Raw genomic sequence first — 21,181 nt, forward strand, 5'->3', positions numbered from 1 at the left:
ATGGTTATGAGCCACCATGTGGTTGCTGGGATTTGAACTCTGGACCTTCGGAAGAGCAGTCGGGTGCTCTTACCCACTGAGCCATCTCACCAGCCCCGAAAGGTGGAACTTTTGTCTCAAAGTTTGGCTCTACTATCTATCAAAGTTTGGTAGACATTGACAGAGGTTTCTAGAGGTAATTCTTTGCAATCAAATTTTAATTTCTTTATAGTGGCAGTATATAAAAATGACTGTGGGCATTCATTTTTGCATTGACAATATTAACTAACAATTGCCTGCCAAAAATACACTGTAGGAACACTTGGCTTTCTTAGATCAGATCCTGTTATATAGGAGGAGCAGCTATTAAGCAAGGTCCACAAGGCTCCATCTTTCTCTCTGCTTTCAAAGCTCAGCTAAGTTATTTAAGTATTTGAGAGAGAGTGTTTATTTTTGGAATAATATGTCTGAACTGTAGGGCTCCTGTGTGAAATTAAAAAAAGTTGTACATTAAAGCTGAAGAAATACAAGAATTTTTAACCATTAAAGACTATTGTAAGTACTTTTTGTGATTTGGGCGTGGAAAAACTTGAATGGATAGTTGCCTGTGGAAACAGTTCCGGCACTTGAGATTTAGAATTAATGAAACTGAGCAGAGTCCCACGAGGCTAGGCACTGCCCGGTCAGTGCTGCAGCCCGTGCCCCCTGAGCTCTGCTTGTGCCGTGTTGTTCATACAAACCATAGTGGTTCTCTTTTCGTCTTTGCACTCAGAATTACCCATGTGCTTTGCTGGCCTTCTCTTAAAACAAAAGGAATGGGAGCCGGGCATGATGGTGTGCACCTCTAATCTCAGCTCTACGGAACAGTTCTAGGGGAGCAAGACTTGGTAGAGATACCCTGTTTGAGGAAGCAAACAAGGAATGGAGGAGAAGGGAAATAAGGGGTTAAAAAGATCGTCTTTCACACTTAGGAGATAATGTATGTTTTAGATAAAAAGCATTTAAAGCATGTGTCTAGTAGTACACTCTAGAGTTTATTTACTTGATTATTATTTAGACAGGGTCTAATTTTGTAGCCTGGGCTGGCCTAGACCTTGTAGAGATCTGCCTGCCTCTGCCTTCTGAGTGCTGCACCACCATGCCTGGCACATTATATTTTAACAGGCTAAATAATGGCTTGATTAAGCTACTCTTCTATGGCACTTTTGCTCACACAACTTCAGTTGCAGTGATAGGTTTTTAAAACAGTCTTCTAAGATTTTTATAGTTACTACATTCTAAATAGGGAATTAAATGTAATGTACCAAAGATGAATATCATAATAGCTAAGCTTTTTTTTTTTTTTTTAAGATTTGATTAGCTTTCAAGGACACTAAAAAGTAGGATTCAAATAGTTCTTCAGCACATATGAGGGAAAGAAGATTATTTGGATGTTGCGATAATCTATTAAACTGAATGTACATGTATTAGGCAGTTTATTCAACCTGAAATTTTGGTTCTTTGAAATCCCTTAAAAATGCTGTTGTTCAGCTAGGCGTGGTGGCGCACGCCTTTAATCCCAGCACTCGGGAGGCAGAGGCAGGCGGATTTCTGAGTTCGAGGCCAGCCTGGTCTACAAAGTGAGTTCCAGGACAGCCAGGGCTATACAGAGAAACCCTGCCTCGAAAAACCAAAAAAAAAAAAAAAATGCTGTTGTTCTGTTGTTCTGTAACCAGATGTTGTTGATTCAGAGTAGTCTTCCAGGGATGTGCTGCATGAACTCAGATGACGGCCAACCAGCTAGCTGCAGCAGCTGTCCTCCATAGTGTATCCTGAGATGTATATTTCTGTAGGGACAGCTTCAACATCTGTCCTCATGCCCCAGAGAAAAGTGATCATCTGTACACATACAATACATATACAATGCATGTGTTAGAAAGTGAGTTTAGTAGACTTGAGATAATGCTTAATAACAGAAGGTGGAAGTTAAATTGACCAGCTGTTGTTTCTGTTCTGATGTCATACAATGTGGGATGGTGAGGAATTTCACACCAACTTTATTTCACACTAAATAATTTTAATTGTGTATATATATACACACAGAACATGTGAAATTTGCCTGATTAAAAAGCTGTCCTTTCTAAATAAAATATAAACTCGGCTGTCTTCTGGATCTCTGCTGTTCTGAGTGCTATTGTCCTTGGTGAGGGTCATTCATGCACTCGGCTAAAACAGTTTCTTAGTGCTGTGAATCATAGAAGGTGCTAAACTCTTACATGTTTCTGCACAGCTCACAAAAGTGCAAAAGTGCACTGAGGATCTGTGCTCTGGAGGATTGTTCAGAGTGAGGGGAGGAAGGAGCTATGGATTCCTTGAAATCTAAGGTCAGAGTATGAGGCTGAAGCAGGTTGTAGCCAGAATGTCTCATTGTTTACACACTGTAGCAAGTTGTAGCCCCTGTGTCTCATTGTTTACACACTGTAGCAAGTTGTAGCCCCTGTGTCTTATTGTTGTACACATTGCACCAGCATAGCTCCTGAGGAGTGGCAGGATTTCTAAGGCCAAGGTGTTTTTCACAGATTTTGTAGATAGACCAGTCCTAGTAAGCGTCCTACATTCCATTTCTCAGGAAAGGTAGAGGGATGAAACAATTTGAATTTGGGGCCTAGATTGCATTTGCATAGCAGTAAGTAGTTAAAAATTTTTAAGAGAGGCCAGAGAGGTCAGCAAAGGCTGTTTTCTGTTAAACATTCAGAAGGGTAATCTCCAGTACAGACTTACAAGTACAATATGATAAACGTAGTATGTGTAGCTGTGTAACTGACTTAACAGATGACGGCGTCTGTCGTATTCTGTCCATTTATTTAATTTTACCTATTTACATAATGCCATCTAGTCCTTGGCTCAGGATTTAGGAATCAACAGTGAAATGATCATTGAATACCAGTTTTAAAGTGTGAGCCTTGTTAGCTTTAAGTTAATTCTGGCTAATGGTAAGATTATATATTTAAAATTAATACTAGGCTCAACAGCTAGAGGGACAGGTAGAAAGCATGACCCAGAAAGCAGTTTCTGCCCATTTGAATGGAGAGTTTTTCCTCAAAGAGGTGGGTAGTGTCCATCCATTGATTTGTTTATAAGTGCAGTTTTTTTGAGAGTGTAGAATGGATGTCTTGAATTCTAGAATGATATTTTGCGCCTTGTTACTAAATCTGTGGTCCAGGTGGTAGCCGAAGTAGGATCAGGGGGCTGTTGGAGAAGGGGAGACAGAGGTGGTGCTCCAGCCCAGCTGAATCAAAACCTGCTTGCCTGCCACACTGCAGAGAATTCTTGTACCTCTCAGGATTGAGATACAGAGGCTTAGGGACCTTTTGGAAAGCAAGGTCTTCAATTACATGTAATTTTAAAAAAATCCCCAAACTGGGATTATTGGAGGAAACTGAGTATTTACAATGGCAATTTACACTGATCTAAGGATACTGTACGAGAGAGGTACGAGACCTTCATTACGGAGAATACCGTTCGACAAACTGGTGACTCCCTAAGGTTTGGAAAAAGCATTTTTTTTTTTTTTTTTGTACTTGGTTTTGTACTTATAAACCCAGGTAAATTTTCAAATGTAGGAACATTTCTTAAAGCAAGAAAGTTGGTCATGTCTGGGGTGTGTGTGTCCAAAATGACTAAGCTAGTGTGTGAGAGGATTCTGAGCGTGAGAACCCCCGCTGTGAGCTGAATCTTGTTTTCCTCATTCTGCTCCCCCCTTCTCTCCCCCCCCCCCCCTTTTCTCTCTGCAGCCCACATCATTTACCACTAACTAGGCATCTCCGGGATCCCAGTTCTAAGCTGTTACAGACTTTAGGCAGCACTTTTAAGTGCTCAGTTTTAAAACTCAATTTTAAGGCTGTGTGAAGGACCCGGTTTTGTCGTTGTTAGGTATATGTAGTGTAGTACATGGTTTGTCAAAACCACAGTGGGCTTCCTGCTAATAGGAATTTAAATATATAGTTATTCTTGGAAGTGTGTATCCAGGATTCAGAGGTTTTGGTCTCTTGGTAACTAATTAAGAAGCCTGGTGATACTTGCCTACAGGCATCCTGTTCACAGGCCAGATTGGTATCTGCACCTGAGGGAAGGGAGTCCTCATTGCTTGCTTGTGTGTGTGTGTGTGTGTGTGTGTGTGTGTGTGTGTGTGTGTGTGTGTGTATGAGTGAGAGGGAGAGAGACAGACAGACAGACTTACTTGAATTTTGAGCCCTATAAATTAAAAGTCTAATGAATAGCTAGCAGATAATGTAAAAGAAAGAAATCTAACTTCTTTCACTCTGAGTGTGTGGTCTCTGTTGCCAGGTGCTTTTGTATGGAAGGGGAGAAAAATGCTAAGTTTAGGTGGCATTTTAACATGGGAACAAATGCTTTTGGCCTCATTTCCCACTGCCTTCTGATTTCTTCTTTCCCTCTCTCAGCAGCAAATAACATCCAAACACTGCTGGATATCAGGTTATAAAAGAGCCAGTGTTTACTTCCCACCCTCCACCCACAGTTAAATATCTGAAAATCCTTGTATCAGGAGAGACAAAAATGATCTTCTGAATTCCTCTCATGCATCTGTTAAACTGCAAGAGCTTGCCAGAACTGCATTCTGAACTCTTGCTGGATCCTGCCATAGTCCTGCATGTGTTACCAATATCCACACTGAGTTTTGGAAATGAATGTGGTTAGTTTCTGTTGTGGCTTTCTTAGAAAACTCTGGGGCCACATTAGGCCTCTCACAGCGGGTGTTTGACTTGTCTTTGCTTGTGTCTGGATACACTGTAGGAAAACAGATGGTATGACTTTAAGTACGTTTGTAAGCAGGAGAGTGCAACCTTTCCTGAGACGCAAAGTTTATGTTTTATTATTTCTTTGATATTCCTGTTGAATTAAGGCCTATTAAAGCTGCTGAGGAGTGAGCCTGCCATTTCTATCAGATGATGAGGACAAGGATCAAGCCCTGTGGGTGCCAGCTAAGCCTGTGTGCCGGTGTGCTTTTAGCTTCTGTCTGTAGCTGTTGGTTCTCATACCTCTGTGTTGGGCTGAAGTGGGGCTGTAGGAATAAAAGAAAGACAGTAAAAAGTTCTGACTTTGTGTTTCAGGCTGTTAATTTGGGCAAACATTTGTCTAAACACTTGGTATTCATAAGGTAAAAGATAACTGCAAGGTCATATGTTACCACAGAGGTTCTGACCAGCTCTGCTTTACACACCTAACAGCTTATTATTATCTCAGACCCCTGGAAAGAATGTGGACCTAGAAGTTACTGCTATCCTCAGATACCTTTTGCTACTGGAATTGGGAGTGAGAGCGCTGCTGTCTTGCCTAAAATAAGATTTGGCTGTTTTATGGTTATTTGGGGGATAGACTTAAATATCATTATCTGTGTGCTATCTGTATATGTATACATTATATATAAGAATCATAAAGATTGGTACATTGCTATGAGACTTTAAGAGGAAATTCCACTTTGAAATTCTAAGTGATCAGTGAAGACTGTAACATCAGCATGAGTTCAGAAACCTGTGCTTTTTTTTTTTTTTCTTCCCCCCTTTTGGTTTTTGAGACAGGGTTTCTCTGTGTAGCCCTGGCTGTCCTGGAACTCACCCTGTAGATCAGGCTGGCCTCGAACTCAGAAATCCGCCTGCCTCTGCCTCCCAAGTGCTGGGATTAAAGGTGTGTGTCACCACTGCCCGACCAGAGACCTGTTCTTATTTTTATGTGGCTTGAGTTTGAGGCCAGCCTGGTCTACACAGTGACTTAAGGATGAACAGAGAAACTTTGTTTCAAAAAACAAAGGCAACAACAAAAAAATCTAAATACAGAAACTATGCCCACTAGAGAACACACTAAAGATGTATTCTGACTCAGATCTACCTCAGATTTAATTACAATTAAAATCTTAGTTATTCTCTACATTTTTGTGGCCTGGGGAACTGTCACCCGCTAGTTTCCCGTGTGTTAACATGCTTTACCTCAGTCTTGCTCACTGAAGCTCCTCTCCTTTAATGAATGTCTCAGACATCACCTTCCTGTGGACTGCTCATCGTCCAGTGAGCCTTAGTATAAATGGATTCTGCGTTCCTATTTCAAACTTTTTTAAATACAGTACTTAATGCTCTCTACTATATAGTGTTGCCAACTTCCTGCCTTTGTTGTTTGTTTCAGTGTTGGTAGAAAGCATTTAAAGCACTTTCTTGAAGCTGTGTATTAGGAGCTCTGCCTGCCTCAGGGAGCATTTGTTTACCATCTGGGTACAAGGCTCATGTTACTTCTTTGTTTCTTTGACTTGTTCATATCTTAACATGTATGACTTTGGTAGAAGGGCTTGGATATTTTTTAAATTGCATTGCTTAGTTGGCAAGTACCATACATTATTTGATTTAATCTTCTTTTTATCAATACAGTGAGTAGACCAAGACTGATAATATGAACTCAACTTTATCTGATGTCTGCTAGAATGTGAAGAAGTCCATCCTAATCCATTTACTATGACTTCGGTACCTTTGATGCTTAGTCAGCTGTGCTTTATAGTTTCTGCTGCTGGGGTGAGAATTGAGGAGCCCCCATGTTGTAGCTATTCCTGGTTGTCATCCTGACTATATTTGAAATGAACTACAATCCAGAATTGGAAGGCTCACCAGTGAACCTAATTTGGAGGCTGGGAGATAGAAGTTTCTGATCTGGATCTTGGTATGGAGATCTTGAGACACAGTGGTGATTGAATCCAGAAGATTAAGACAGGGAGATCTCNNAGTCCAAGNNCATCTGGGATTAAAGGTGTGGTGGCACACACCTTTAATCTGGGCTACACCTTCTGCTGGGGACTATATAAGGACATTGGAAGAAGGGAGTCTGGCTCTCGCTCTTTGCCTTCTTTGTGGGACTCAGCAACTGCTAGATCCTTGGACTTCCATTCACAGCTACTACTGAACCATAGTTGGGATTTGGACTGCAGACTGTAAGTCATCAATAAATTCCTTTACTATATAGAGCATATCCCTAAGTTCTGTGACTCTAGAGAACCCTAATACACCCCATGAGCAGTGTGGGAGGGTTTGGTAAGGGGACACTGGTTTTGTTTGCCCAGTGTTTCTAACTGCATATCTCAGAAATGCTCACACACATGTGACCAGTGTAAGAGTATTCATGGAAGGAGGACTTTTATTAATGAGAATGTTGGGAATAAGTTCTCTAGCAGTAGGTGAATACATTGTTTTCCCCATAACTTGAACATTATGGAGTTTGTCCAAATGGACTCCATTTCAGAAACATGGCTGAAACGTATCTGAATGATGGGTATGTAACGTTTTCAGTTTAGAAACTTGAAAATCATGCTATTTGTGGCTGCCCATCCGTGGATGCTTAATATTAGAGAAAGGTATGAGCAAACATTAAAATGTAGGTCTAGACGCAGGTTTTCAGAATGGTGGTTATGCTGAGGTGAGAAGGGGATTGGCCTGAAGGAGCATACACAGAGTGTTAGACTGACCTGCACGCCGAGTGCTTAGAAACTCCAAAGCAGATAGAGCGAGGCCTTGAGACTGACACAGCAGGGCGGTAGGTGCAGATGCAGTGCTATCCGCTGTACATCTTTTAAAGAGTACCCAATGAGGTGACTGGGTGTGTGTTGTGACAAAGCCGGCCATAAAGCTGGCCGTTGGCAATGTACAGAACAGAGAGTGGTAACTGGGAAGCCAAAGGCAGTGCTCCAAAACTTAGGCTTTACACTCAAATCCTAGCTGTGCACTTCCTAGCTACTGGCTTTGAGCCTTAGTGAGCTTATCCTTGAAATAGTAACCTAGGGATGTGTCAGGAGATGTGAGAGGGGAAAAGGCATGCTAAAAGTGGTGAGTACTCAAGGTACCATAGCATTACTCAGGCTGTAGCTGACAGCACTAAATAATGATGCTAATCGCTGTGCTAATAGCAGTGTGTTCACACACGCACACACTCACATACACACACACACACACACACACACACACACACACACACACACACACACACACCTGTTTATGTATATATAATTTGTTTTCTGTCTGAGCATAATAAGATTTCTAGCCAGGCCGTTGGTGGCACAGACCTTTAATCCCAGAACTAGGAGGCAGAGGCAGGTGGATCTCTTTGAGTTTGAGGCCAGCCTGGTCTACACAGTGACTTAAGGATAAACAGAGAAACTGTGTTTCAAAAAACAAAGGCAACAACAACAAAAAACTAAATACAGAAACTATGCCCACTAGAGAACACACCAAAGTTGTGTTCTGAACTCAGATCTACCTCAGATTTAATTACAATTAAAATCTTAGAAGACAACATAGAAGTTAACTGACATTACTGTGCATCCTCTCCCCACTCCCCCAAGGAAACACTCCCTTCAAAATAAATCAATTACGGTCTTCATCAACTAAAATCTCAGGTCTTTAGTGGGCTGGTCCAGTATGCAGGCTGGTTTATGTCAAGTCAACATAAGCTAGAGTCACTTGGGAAAGCATGTGGTGTATTTTCTTGATTGATGATTGGTATGGGAGACTCAGGTTTACGTGGGTGGTATTCCTCCTGAGTGGTGGTCCTGGGTGCCGTAGGAAGGCAGTCTAAGCAAGCCGGCAAGCAGTGTTCTCTTTTTTAAAATTATTTTATTAGATAATTTCTTCATTTACATTTCAAATGCTATCCTGAATGTCCCCTATACCCTCTCCCCGCCCTGCTCCCCTACCCACCCACTCCCACTTCTTAGCCATGGTGTTCCCCTGTGTGGGGCATATAAAGTTTTCAAGACCAAGGAGCCTCTCTTCCCAATGATGGCTGACTAGGCCATCTTCTGGCACATATGCAGCTAGAGACACGAGCTCAGGGGGTACTGGTTAGTTCATATTGTTGTTCCACCTATAGGATTGCAGACCCCTTCAGCTCCTTGGGTAATTTCTCTAGCTCCTCCATTGGGGGCCCTGTGTTCTATAAGCAGTATTTTTTTATGGCTTCTGTGTCAATTTCTGCTTCCAGGTCCCTGCTTTTTGACTTTTTCCTCCTCCTCCTCCTCCTCCTCCTCCTCTTCTTTTTTTAAAGTTTATTTATTTCATGTATGTGAGTACACTATCAGAAGAGGGCGTCTGATCCCATTACATATGGTTGTGAGCCACCATGTGGTTGCTGGGAATTGAACTCAGGGCCTCTGGAAGAGCAGCCAGTGCTCTTACCTGCTGAGCCATCTCTCCAGCCCCTGTTTTGACTTCTTGTCCTGACTCTGCATAATGGACTACATGTTGTAAGTGGAAACAAGCCCTTTTTTCTCCAAGGTGATTTTTGGTGAGTGTTTTATCATAGGAATAGAAATCCTAAGTGTGACTTCAGTGTAGATTATGAATGAAGAAATAAAGATGATGTAGGTGCAAGAAATGAAATGGTTTTGGGTGGAGGTGGGGGGTAAATTGTGAGCTGGTGTTTTAGTGATCCTGAGCCTTGTCTGCTTGAGTCTCACAGGAGTGAGGAGGGCAGGTGTTCCTGCTGGTGTTCCTCCTCTCAGTGTCTGGAGCTCCTCTTCTCATCCTTTACCTTGTGAGAATGGGGCCGCAGAGGCCAGAAGAGGGCATCTGAAGTTACAGGAGGTTGTGAGCCTCCTGATGTGGGTGCTGGGAACTGAGTCAGGTCCTCAAGAAGAGCAGTATGTGCTCTCAACTCCTGAGCATCGTCTCTCTAACACTGGACGTGAAAGTTCTCCCCAGAGGTGGAATTGTAGGACTTTTCAAGCTAAGGTGAAAAGGATTCTGAGTTCAGCTGTGTGCAGCAGAGTCCTTATCAATCGGTCTCCCTTCACTGGGCTGATTGAGACAGCTGTCCCTAAGGTAACTTGGAACTTGAGACTAAGGGGCAGAGGTGAGTGCTAGGAGGGTGGGTAGAGGTGTAGAGGGGATTTTTTGTATACATAGAAAGAAGAACCAGATCAAGCAGGTCTCTACATGGATGTTTGGCATTCAGCTAGAAACATCACCTTTCCATTCCACAGTGACATCAGCTGGTATTTGGAGCTAGTTATTCGTGTGTCCAGTGAGCCATGAGTTCCTGGGGTAGCTCAGTGTTTGCAAATGAAGTCTGCAAGCTTGCTCTGCTTAGTTTTCACTTCACTACTGTTCACGGATAGTTAATGGCAGATTCGTTGAGACGCTCTTTTCGTTTTGTGAGTATTAAACTGTAAACAGTGTTCTGAGAACACACATCTTTAGAATGTCTGTAGTTGATGTTTGACGGTTGGTTAGAGAGACCCGATGTTTGTGTTCTGCTGGAGAGAGATCTGCGCTCATTTACACAAGGAAATCCAGTCCTTTTCTAGGCAGACATTTCTTTATTTTCTTTTCTAGGGGTTAATAACCTTTTTCTTCCAGCCAAAGATATGGACCTGTTTGTTTCATATAAATATTATTAACTATATTTTTTCAAATTATAGAAAATAATTTCCATGTCAGCATTTTTGAATTTTTTTTTTCTTTCTTGAGACAGGGTTTCTCTGTGTAGCCTTGGCTGTCCTGGAACTCACTCTGTAGACCAGGCTGGCCTCGAACTCAGGCATCCACCTGTCCCTTGCAAGCACCACCACTGCCTGGCACATTTTTGGATCTTTAGTTTTGAATTTTGTTCTTTTTTTTCCCAAACACTTAATCCTGTTTTCCCCTTAAAGTGTATTTTTTTTCTGGAACGCGTGTAGACTCTCTCCTTTGTAGACTTGGGGTCTGTGCTTGTTGGGGGTCTAAGGCACCGTGCTCTTACTACCCAGTAAGCTGCTGTTAATACCGCATGCATCTCTGCAAGTTAAATGTGACTTTCAGGACGAGAGAGCTCAGACCTTTGAGTAGACTCCTGAATTTCATTCTCCTCTGGTTTTCATATTTCTATCTTCTGTACATTTAGGAGTGAAATACAAAGATTCCTAACCTGTGCTTTTTAACTGTGGACTGACCCATGTGGCTCAGGCCGTAGATAAAAACAGAGAAATAATAGTCAGGTTGTGATTTTCTAGTGAACTCTTACATGGGGTTGAACCGTGGATGTATCTAGGCTTCTTGTTTTCCTGCGTGTAAAATGATAATTGTACCTGCCTCCAGGACTATGGGAATTGCAAGATGTTGTGTATGTTGACGGCATTTTAGAGTTAGGGCATAATAATTTGTGATCCAGCACCTATCAGTTTGATGATAAAAGCATGTTGGCAGTTATCTCATAAAGCGTGGTGCTTACGTGACACTTTGGTCATGGCAAGGAAAGCCACCGCACAGCATCGTGGATGGCGTTTACGGTGGAGTAGAAGCACCTGTTTTTCCACAGTGATCATGCAGGGGTCCGGGGTTCTTAAAGGGAAACTTAGAATCTCTTCTCATTTCGCCTCTTTGCCATTACCCGGTCTCATACTGTGCAGTCTGTTGCAGGTCTTCTCACCAAATGAGTTTCGTATCTCTACGTTAATTTTCTGCCAGGATCACTTGAGGCTGATGAGTGGTGTTCGCGTAGCCATTAAGCACACTGCCAGGATATGTCCACTCCTTTCCATCGCTTCCATTAAACAGCTGTCACAGATTTGCAGTTCTGCCCCCTTGCTCTGCATTAATTGTAGGGAGCTGTAGGGTACAGTGTAAGCTGACCTGAGGAGGAGTTGGTCAGGTTGTCATCGGTGCTCGGAAGAGAAATGCAAATCTGTCATTTGGTGGATCAGATTTACTAGAGCCTCGTGGTTATATAACTGGAAGAGATAGGGAAGGGATGGAATGGCTCGAATGCTGGGTCTTGGTTAACCTTTCCTTGTTTCATTCCAGAACTTGCAGCCAGTAATATTTAACAGTTCTGAGCAGCACATATTGGAGGAGTCTTGGGTTAGAAGCTCTCATTAAAGTTGTATATAGCACCCTGCTGAGCTTTACAATTGGTTTTGAAATGAAAATCTGTTAGATTAGAGCAAATATTATCCTAGCTGTGGTGATAAGTAATGTGGAAAAGATTAATGATTTGTCTGTGAAAGCCAGTGAGCATTGAGCCTGCTGCTTCAGTGCCCTGTTTGAAAAGGTTGGGGTGAGAGAGGAATCAGAAGAAAAAAGGGGGGGGGTGATTCCACAGCCCCTTCCCCTTGATAACAGCGAGGCAGCTTTAAGTTTCAGTTATTCCCGCACGGGTAAGGTAGACCCTGGTAGGACCTGCCTCTGTCAGTGGTATTGAAAAGCTGTGCGTCTGTCCTGTCCGCAGATATACTTTCCCCTCTTTTCCTCAGGTAGGTGGTGGTCTGTGATCTCTCTCAGGAGCAGACATCTGAGGATCATGGGTGAACATGACCAGCAGCGGAGGGAATGCCTCGCTTCCTCACTTGTGACACACACCATATTGGAGGTGCCGGTGAACGGTATGGGGATGCCATTACCACCTAAGATTTCACTCCACAGAGCTGCCAATGGCAGCCCTTGATTCTTCCATCCAGTTACAAGCACACTGTTCTCTGAGATCATCTGTTGAAGCAAGGAGAGCAGCGTCCACATTGTTGAGTGCTGTGTACCCTGGCAGAGCAGGGTGGTCTTGGCATTTGGTGAGCCCTCAGCACCTAAATCTGAGTCTGTACAGCATAGTGGACTTTAGGACAGTGTCCCCACCTTCCTCACCTTGGCATTTGGAAGTCACGTATCTCCTTAACAACACTAAATTAATTAATTTATTTATGTTAAATTTCTTAAAGTATGACATCATGTAAACTCTTATTCAAAGTTTTCTGTATCAGCATCCTCCCTCCAGGATCTTGTTAGAGAAATGCAGGTCAGACCCTGTCAATGACCTGTGACATAAGTCAAGGAGAACCATCATTTAAGGAACAGCAGCTACCATCTATTAAGTTTTTTTTTTTTTTAAGGATTTTATTTTATGTATATGAGTCCACTGTAGCTGTCTTCAGACACACCAGAAGAGGGCATCAGATCCCATTGTGAGGCACCATGTGGTTGCTGGGATTTGAACTCAGGACCTTTGGAAGAGTAGTCAGTGCTCTTAGTCGCTGAGCCATCTCTCCAGCCCCCTATTGTGTTTTATTGTGTTCCAGACACCATACTAAATTTATAAAGTAATTTACCTCCCCCGATGATGGTGGTGGTGGTTGTCCATCTTTTCCTGTTAAGACATCATCTGTCTTTGGCCTAGAGCTTACCAATAGGCTAGACTGGATTTCAGGCAAACCTCAAGGGCCCTCCCCTCTCTGCTTCTGTAGTATTGGCCTTAAAAGTGTGCCATTCACAAAAACCTACCACTACATCTAGCATTTTTTAATGTGGTTCCTGGGAATTGAACTCAGGTCCTCATGCTTGCAGGGCAAGCGCTTTATCGACTGAGCTACTCCTAAATCTTAATGAAATGCAGAGTGGTTTGTTTGACTGTAAAGACTAAGTGGCCCGCATTCCTTCCCCTCAGCCAGTCGGCTTGTTTCTGCATCAAGCACACAGAATGCACACTTTTCAATGATTTGGACTGAGCAACGTTAGGATGGCTGCTGCTTTGGTCCTGTTGGACAAAGCGTGATTTGATAATGTCAAGTTAGATCAGAGTTCACAGGAGATGAGCTCTGGTGTAGCTCTGCCACTGACTGTCTGGGGAGTCTCTTGCCCTCGGTTGCCCTGTGTTTCCCACATAACTGTAGGCAGCAGATAGGTATCTCCTCCACAGTGTATGATTTGCAGGACATGTTAGCTGTACCACCGAATACTCAGCATGCGGCTGTGAAGCAAGGGGGCTTTACAGATGAGCCAGTCGGATGCTGAGGGTGGGGTGGGATTCTTCATTGTTTTTATTCAGAAAACCTCACTGGCGAGGGACCTGTGCATGTGTGTGAGGTGCGCTTTAAGGCAGACATCCCTCTCTTGTTGGGAATAGTGGATCTGATTGAGGCGTCAGTCACTGTTGTCAGTTACACAGCTTAGTACTTTAAAAAGTCATGAAAACAGAGGTACACAAAGTGACACATATGTTAATGAGCTTGATTTAGCCATAGCATAGTACCTATTTCAGAATAACATATTGTGTATGATATGTCATTTTCTCAATTTAAAATATTCAGGAAAAAATTTAAAAGTTAAAAATGTATACTGTGTAATTTTTCAGCTTTTTGGCTCAGGCAACAAGGAAGCACTTCTTTGGCAAGAAAAAAAATAACCAAAGTATAAGATATGTTTTGTGTATTTGTAGGAAAAATGTCATTGCTTGTGAAACATGAGAATTAGGTCAGGACGAAACATAGCTTCAGTGCTTTAAGTAAGTGGTAGCTGCGCTTGCTCTCTGCCCGGGCTTTGGTCTCTAGCGTGTGTCCTCACTACTAAACTTCTCCATCATTACAGCAAAAGAAAAACTTGTTAAACTTATCATGATATGCAACAATTGAAGACATCATTATGATAATATGTCCTTTTTCTAAAAATTCATTGCTCAACCTGGTAGTTCTGCTAAAGCGAATGTTTACCCAAAAGAATTGAACCCTAAGTAGGATACATGACTAAGTATGTTCGTGTCACTTTCAGCTCAGGGCTTCTGGGCCTTATTTTTGAATTGCGTGTTATCTTCAGCAATAGGGACCTAACTTTCACCCCTGGCCGAGGGTGACCAAGGGCAATCAATAGCAGTGGGCTGTGTGCTAGACAGCTCTGGCCAACAACTCAAAAGAGGACTTCTCATGTCTGGCCCTGGGTTTTTTGGTAGGTGGTCTTGAACTTTTGGAGGGAGGGCTGTCAGCCCAGATGAGAAAAGTTCAAAAAAATTACAAATATGTGTTTGTACAATGAGCTATGGCACATTTTGTTTTCTATGGCAGTATTCATAGCAGATCAAACTCTGCTCACATTTAGACTATGCTGTGAGTGGACTGTCTTTGTTTTCTGTTCTCTAGAGAAGCCTTCAGACAAGGTTTAGTTAATCACAGGGCACAATTTTTGTGATATTTTACTTGTGGCACCTAGCACAGTAATTAAAATATATTGCTTAGCAATTGAAACAATAGTATTTTTTTAAATACAGAGTTAAAATCTTTGGAAAGACACTTTATTATTTCAAAATGAATATTATTTGGTAAATAACTTAAAATTTAAAAGAATAGCTACAAATGGAAGGATATTACTTTGTGGATCAGTTTTCTGACATTTTTGTCCTCTTAGATCTGAAAGACCATCAATACAAAGTTGAACTTGTGGGAAGATGACAAGAATTTCCTCTTAAGCTCTTTGTTGTTTTTGTACAGGCTTGCATTTACCTGTGCAGTTTTGCATGTTGTTATCTTTTGATAGAACTCAAACGTTGCGATTACTCTGCAGTGTCTTCTCTGTGCAAGCTAGAGATGTTCGCGTGTGAGAATAACCCAGCGCGCAAGGGCAGGAGGTGTGACTGACCTAAGAGATTTTTGCTAAATTGCTTTCCTGCAGGTTGGATCTTACTGTGAGATATGCACCTAGCCCTTTTGTAGCCCTTTGTATTTGTATTTATTTCTTCCTAGGCCCAGAGGAATATCAAGGGAGTTTTTGTGAAGCCAGCAGAGGGCGCATATCTTATGCTCCTGTAGCAACTTGAAAACAGGACTGAGTATATTTTTAAGGGTTCTTCACCAAAGCTCCTCCCTCCCCTCAACATTCTTCTTTTTTAAAAATTGTGATTTATAAAAACCATTGTGAAATAAAATCAGATGAAAAAAATGTTTTAAAGGATTTGTTGTCAAATTTGACAGTTGGTTTTCTCCCTAAGTTGAAGAAGATCAATTTAGAGACAAGCATCTTTCTGGGTAGCCCTGGCTAGCCTGGAATTTGTTATGTAAACCAGTCTTGATTTCAAACTCATAGATATCCACCTGCCTCTGCCTCCCTAGTGCTTAAGATTAAAAATGTGCACCACCACTCAGTGAAACTGAACAAAAATTGTGACTCATTTAAGTGGTATTTATTTTATATTTATGACATTTAATTAGAGAAGGGTAACTGCTTTTAACCATTTTAAATTAAATTACAGTAAATGACTATGCTTTAGTTCATGTTACGAATTTGAAGTTCAAACTGTATAGGGAACAAAGAAGTTAAGGCATGTTACAGTTCTGAATCTTATGTTCTTTTTAAATTTTTTTCCTGTATGTGTTGTGTTTTGGCTCAGGTGTCATTTCGGAGCCTTGACCCACTTCCCCAAAATCAAGATCTCTCATTGGCCTGGGCCTCACTGACTGGGCTGGGCTGGCTGGCCAGTGAGCCTCAGGAGGTTCCCTGTCTCTGTCTCCCAGTGCTGGGACTACTAGGGTGTGGCATCACGGCCGCGGGCCTTTCCCTATGGGTTTTGGGGTTCTAGGGATTGGACTCAGCTCCCTCTGCTTGTGCTCAGTTTCCTGAGCCCTTGGATCTTGTGCTGTTAAAGGGAACTAAGTGCAGGGTTAGGACCTAACACTTGTTACACTGTTCAAGCAGATCTGCCCTTAACCCCCACTGAGTCTTTCTTAACCTGTCATCTCCAGAGAGGGGGAGGAGTTTCTGGCGTAGAGAAATTTAACCCTCTTTTAACCTTATAAAAGCATTAGAAACCCTAATAATGCTTATTTCAACCCAGAAGTGTTTGCTTTCTGGGTGTCTTAGGGTTTTTGTTGTTGTGAAGGGCTACCATGACCATAGCAACTCTTATAAAGGGACAACATTAAATCAAGCTAGTTCACAGTTTCAGAAGTTTAGGCTATTGTCATCATGGTGGGATGCATGTCTGCATGCAGGTAGACTAGGTGCTGGAGGAGCTGAGAGTTCTTCTACATGTTGACCTGTAGGTGCGAGGAGGAGACTCTGGATCATACTTGCCAAGACTTGAGCATATATATTTGAGACCTTAAAACCCCGCCTCCACAGTGACATACTTTCTCTAACAAGGCTACACTTCTCCAGTAAGGCCACACTTCTAATAGTGCCACTTCCCACGGGCCAAGCATATTCAGACCCCAGACTGGGGGTGCTTGTATCTAACCGGCTGCTGCTGGCTGCTTTGTGTTGCTAATGTGGCTGTGTAGCTGCTTTCTCAGTTAGTACTTTTTCAGCCTAACTCAAGCAAGGCCTTGTCTTCAGAACCTTGACTAAAAAGGAGAGAGTGGTAGCTGGGGCAGGGCAGAGGCAGTGCCCCACATGCACCATGGGCAAACCTTAGTGTACTCATGTACTGAAGGTAAAGAGCCGGCATGTGGAGGTGGCAGGGGAGCCTCTTGGTGTGGGCTGGTCCTGCTCCACTCCCTTGGGTCTTTGGAACAGATTTTATAGGTCAGGACTAGTAGCAGATCCTCGATTAGAATTGATCTAGGTTTGAGAGGATTTTTCAGTCCATGGAGCAGAGGAGGGCTGTGAGAGGAGTGGGGACTGATGACAGTGATCCAAGGAGTGGCCCACACTTTTGGGCTCACGTGCATAAAGATTATAAGACCAGCAAGAATAAACCACTCGGGATTCTGGGAAGGAAAAGCTGAGATTAAGTAAAGGAAAGAACTCTGATCTCCGGAAGGAAAGTTGGGTATTGCTAGAGCAGAGTTAGTGAGATTGCTGAGGCATCGGGTTATTGTCTTCGGGATTGTTAGCCGAAGTGGAATAAGGATAAATGTCATTAGAAATGAGGTGAAGGCATCTGCTGATGTCTGTGTCAGGGAGGTCATGTGCAGGGCGGAGAAGAGGAGAGCAGCTCCCAGACAAGGCCCTAATAAAGTATACCTGTTCTAGAGCTGTCTTAGTAGAGAGGCTGTTTTCAAGGAAGCAGTTGATTTTCCTAGGGATTTTTAACTGCCACTGTGGCTTGAGAGAGACCATGAAGCACTTGGGCTGTAGCATCAAGAAAGGCCCCACGGACACACGGCTCTCCGGACCCATGGCCCCACGATCACACGACCCCCCGGCCCCACGGACACACGGCCCTCCAGGAGCGCCGTGCTTGCTGTGCTCCGAATCCTCTGTTCAGTCTCGGGACACCTGGAGAAATGGTGACTGCTCACAACTGCCCACAAACGGATGATCCGTAAGAGTCTCAAAGGGAGACCGCTAGAAAATTGTGAATTCTAGATGATACCTTTTTATTGGTTTCTAAAGTATGTTCCCTACAGGAATTATAGCCATTGTCAGCCTTTAAAAAAAAAAAAAAAAAAAAAGTCATTTTACCTCTACCTCACTCCTTTAAAAAGGGCATAGAGCCAGAAATAGTGAGAAATTCTGGCTTTCTGGTTTCATTCTTACTTTTAAAATTTATTTTGGTTTTCTCAGCCATTTGAGCACTTAGACCAAGGGTACATGTATGTTCTGAGAAAAGGCATTACAGTATTTGTGCCCCATTCCCCCCCAAAAACATTTTTACTCAGGTTTCAGTTTTATGTTAAATATGCACATTTGTTGGTTGCTTTCCATCTGATCAGTAGAGTAGCATGGAGATTGTATATGTCTCACATTAACCCTGGGGGGGCATAAATACAGGCCAGCATTTCTTGGTTGTTTTTGGACACTGATGCATAGGATTATGTGCATGCATTAAGATTCTTTTTCTTTGAATTACAGCGTACAGCTGCAAGGCAGTAAGAACTAAAGTGCTGTAGCTCTGAAGGACATCTCCAAATATGACATCTTCATTACGTTTGTTTACAGTCTCATTTTCAAAACAGATAATCACCATCTCTGCATTTTTTTTTTTTTTTTGAACCTCTTTAACAAGGATTCCTTCCTTCTGCTGTTCTAATTCTGTTTATTCAGGCTTGGTTTCTAAGCAACCAAGATGATATGTGGCTAGGCATGTATATATAGCATTTCAGTGATTGCATAGCTTGGCTTTAAAACCTCTAGAAATCGTCTTTACAAAAAGGCAGGGTAATGTCCACATTGTTGTCAGTATCTGTGCTTAGATAATGTTTTAGATATGTTTTAAGTTTATGCTGCTCATAACTAGTATGTGGTAGATGTACTTTTGATGTTGTTGTTCGTTTGTTTTTAGCAGTGTGAATGGTTTGAGGAAATAAACTGGTAATATAAGTCTATAAAAGACACGGGTTGTATCATCACGGACCCATGCTTTAATTTTCTTGAAGTAGAGAATTCAGTGTGGAAATATTGGATTGCTGGTGTGTAGATCTTCTCCTTATCGAAAGTAATTATTCATTAAAAATTACCAAAACAGGGCAAAGTCTCTGCCAATTACCCTAAGGCTCGGCGGTAAATGGAAAACTCTTATGTAGATGAGAACCGGGCAGGTCTACTGATTGTGATGAGAACCGCGAGAGCTCTTCACCAGCTGCTCAGGCGAGTGAGTGCACGGACTGTTTGTCCTGGTCAACTCCGAGTCTAGGAATACCACTGGCCCCAGGAGGACAGATAACAAGCACTTCTTACCATATATGCCCTATTCTGGACGGACTTTAAAGTCTAGTGCTTATAAGCTATCTCATAAGGAAGAAGACGTAAGATCAACATTGATCTTTGTAATATATTACAACCCTTTCTCTCTTGGACAGACATTTCATTTAGCTGTATGTATTGTATGACCGACTAATAGAATATTCTTAACCAGGGAGAAGGCTCCACACTCTGAGTGTAGTGTGTTCTGCTGTCTCAGCGCCTTCTCTCCCCTCCCCCTCCCCCTCCCTTAGGGTGGATGTGCAGCTTGTGCCAGTTCTGGAGACTAGCCAGATGACTGTGCATATGCACACGGTGTGGTAGCACATTGTCTTTAATTCCAGGACTCTAGGCCCAGCCTGGTTTACGTAGAGTTTCAGGTCAGCCAGGGCTAGAGAGTTAAGATCATGTCTCAAATCACAACCAAATTAATGTGTGTGTAAGTGACAAGAGCCTGTAACTCAGTTTTTAAATGTTTATTGCAACTATCGTGTGAATCAGAAATAAGGTGTATATATATCTTTAATCCTTTCTGACAGGGAGTGGCTTTTTCTTCATAGGATCTAGATTGTACTAGCTACTAGGGAGGGCAGGATACATTGTAAGTGCAGGATAGCAGAAAGGTTGAGTGGAGCGTAAAGGCAGAGAGTCCACATAGGAAAGTAGCAGTTCTGGAGCAGCTCAGTGGCAGAACACTGGGTTTTAAGGGGATCAGTTCCTGCACCCAAGTACCTTGGGCCATTCTGTCCCTTTCTCCCATTGCCATTCTAAAGATGTGTAAAGAGTCCCAGAGGAGACTCTGTTTCTCTCTTACCCTGCTGATGGCTCCTCCTGCTTTTTCTTGGAGAGAAAGGCTGAGATGATAACAGTGCAGCTGTTTGATTGCAATCAAAGTGGAGAAATGGGCAACTTGAAAGAGTCTTTCCAAACTGAAACTTAAGCAAATGTACCGTTTTAATTAGGACTGGAGAGAATACCCCCGGCAATGGTAACAGCTGCAATATTTTCCAATGGTTGAGATGAACTGAGGCTCCTAGGATGGACGGTCTTCTGAGAGTGGACCATCTGAGTATGTCAAATGGACACTCACCTGAGAGGTCAATTGCAAGTCATTTCTTTATCTGATGGTTTACTTCCATCATTTCTGGCATGATTTATAAGATGTAGAACTGTCAGTGGTTCCTCTGATACCAGTAGACCTTCATAGCCATTTGTCTGTGCCGGATAAACTTTGTCTTCCATGTTTTGGATGTTATCCTAGAAGCAGAAGTCTTGAAAGCCAGGCTGACCACAGCCAGGCTGGATGCAGTCCTTGTCTCTTGAAGCTGTCAGATCACATCCTGGGTTAAACTCGGGTTTTAAGCTTAGGCCAATTGGGATCTGGCTGGGTTAGCCAGAGTAAAACAGTAAAAGTAAAACCACAGAGCTTAAAGTGGCAGGTTTGGAGTAAGTTGGGAATAAGAAATGTATCAGGTTTCTTAGTCTGGGATCATCAGGCTCTATAGTTAGGTCTCTGAATTTTACAAAGAATTTCAAATTATGTATTCCTCTCTTTTCTTTGTATATTACTAAACTATATGTTTTTAAAAGAGACTATGAGGTCTTTCTTTATAAGTATATGGTTTCTTTTGAAAGGACAGTATAGAAGCATATAGAGATTATTTGGAAAGAATGCCATCATACAACAGCTTGTAGAATTGTTGTGTCCGATATTGGTTCGTAGCACATTGAAGGTTGAAACAGTCTAGAACCAGCTTCAAAGTGTATACATGCCATGCAGTGACTTAAGTGACTTTACTCTTTTTTTTTTTTTTTTTTTTTTT

At 42.4% G+C, this 21,181-nt stretch overlaps 1 protein-coding gene across 2 annotated transcripts in view; it reads left to right on the forward strand.

Moving 5' to 3' along the window:
• Zfand3 (zinc finger AN1-type containing 3) overlaps positions 1-21,181 on the forward strand; it is a 188,909-nt gene that overhangs the window by 87,221 nt on the left and 80,507 nt on the right. The window contains exon 1 of one of the 2 annotated variants that reach the window (XM_029533007.1): positions 12,263-12,367. The exons of the other annotated variant lie outside the window; for it this stretch is intronic. Within the exon in view, the coding sequence (XP_029388867.1) occupies positions 12,286-12,367 (82 nt within the window). The 5' untranslated portion in view covers positions 12,263-12,285. Of the gene's footprint in view, positions 1-12,262; positions 12,368-21,181 lie in introns of those variants that run through there. 2 annotated transcript variants of the gene reach the window in all.

The sequence above is a fragment of the Mus pahari genome, chromosome 21 (genome assembly GCF_900095145.1).
Source record: "Mus pahari chromosome 21, PAHARI_EIJ_v1.1, whole genome shotgun sequence".
Lineage (NCBI taxonomy): Eukaryota > Metazoa > Chordata > Mammalia > Rodentia > Muridae > Mus > Mus pahari.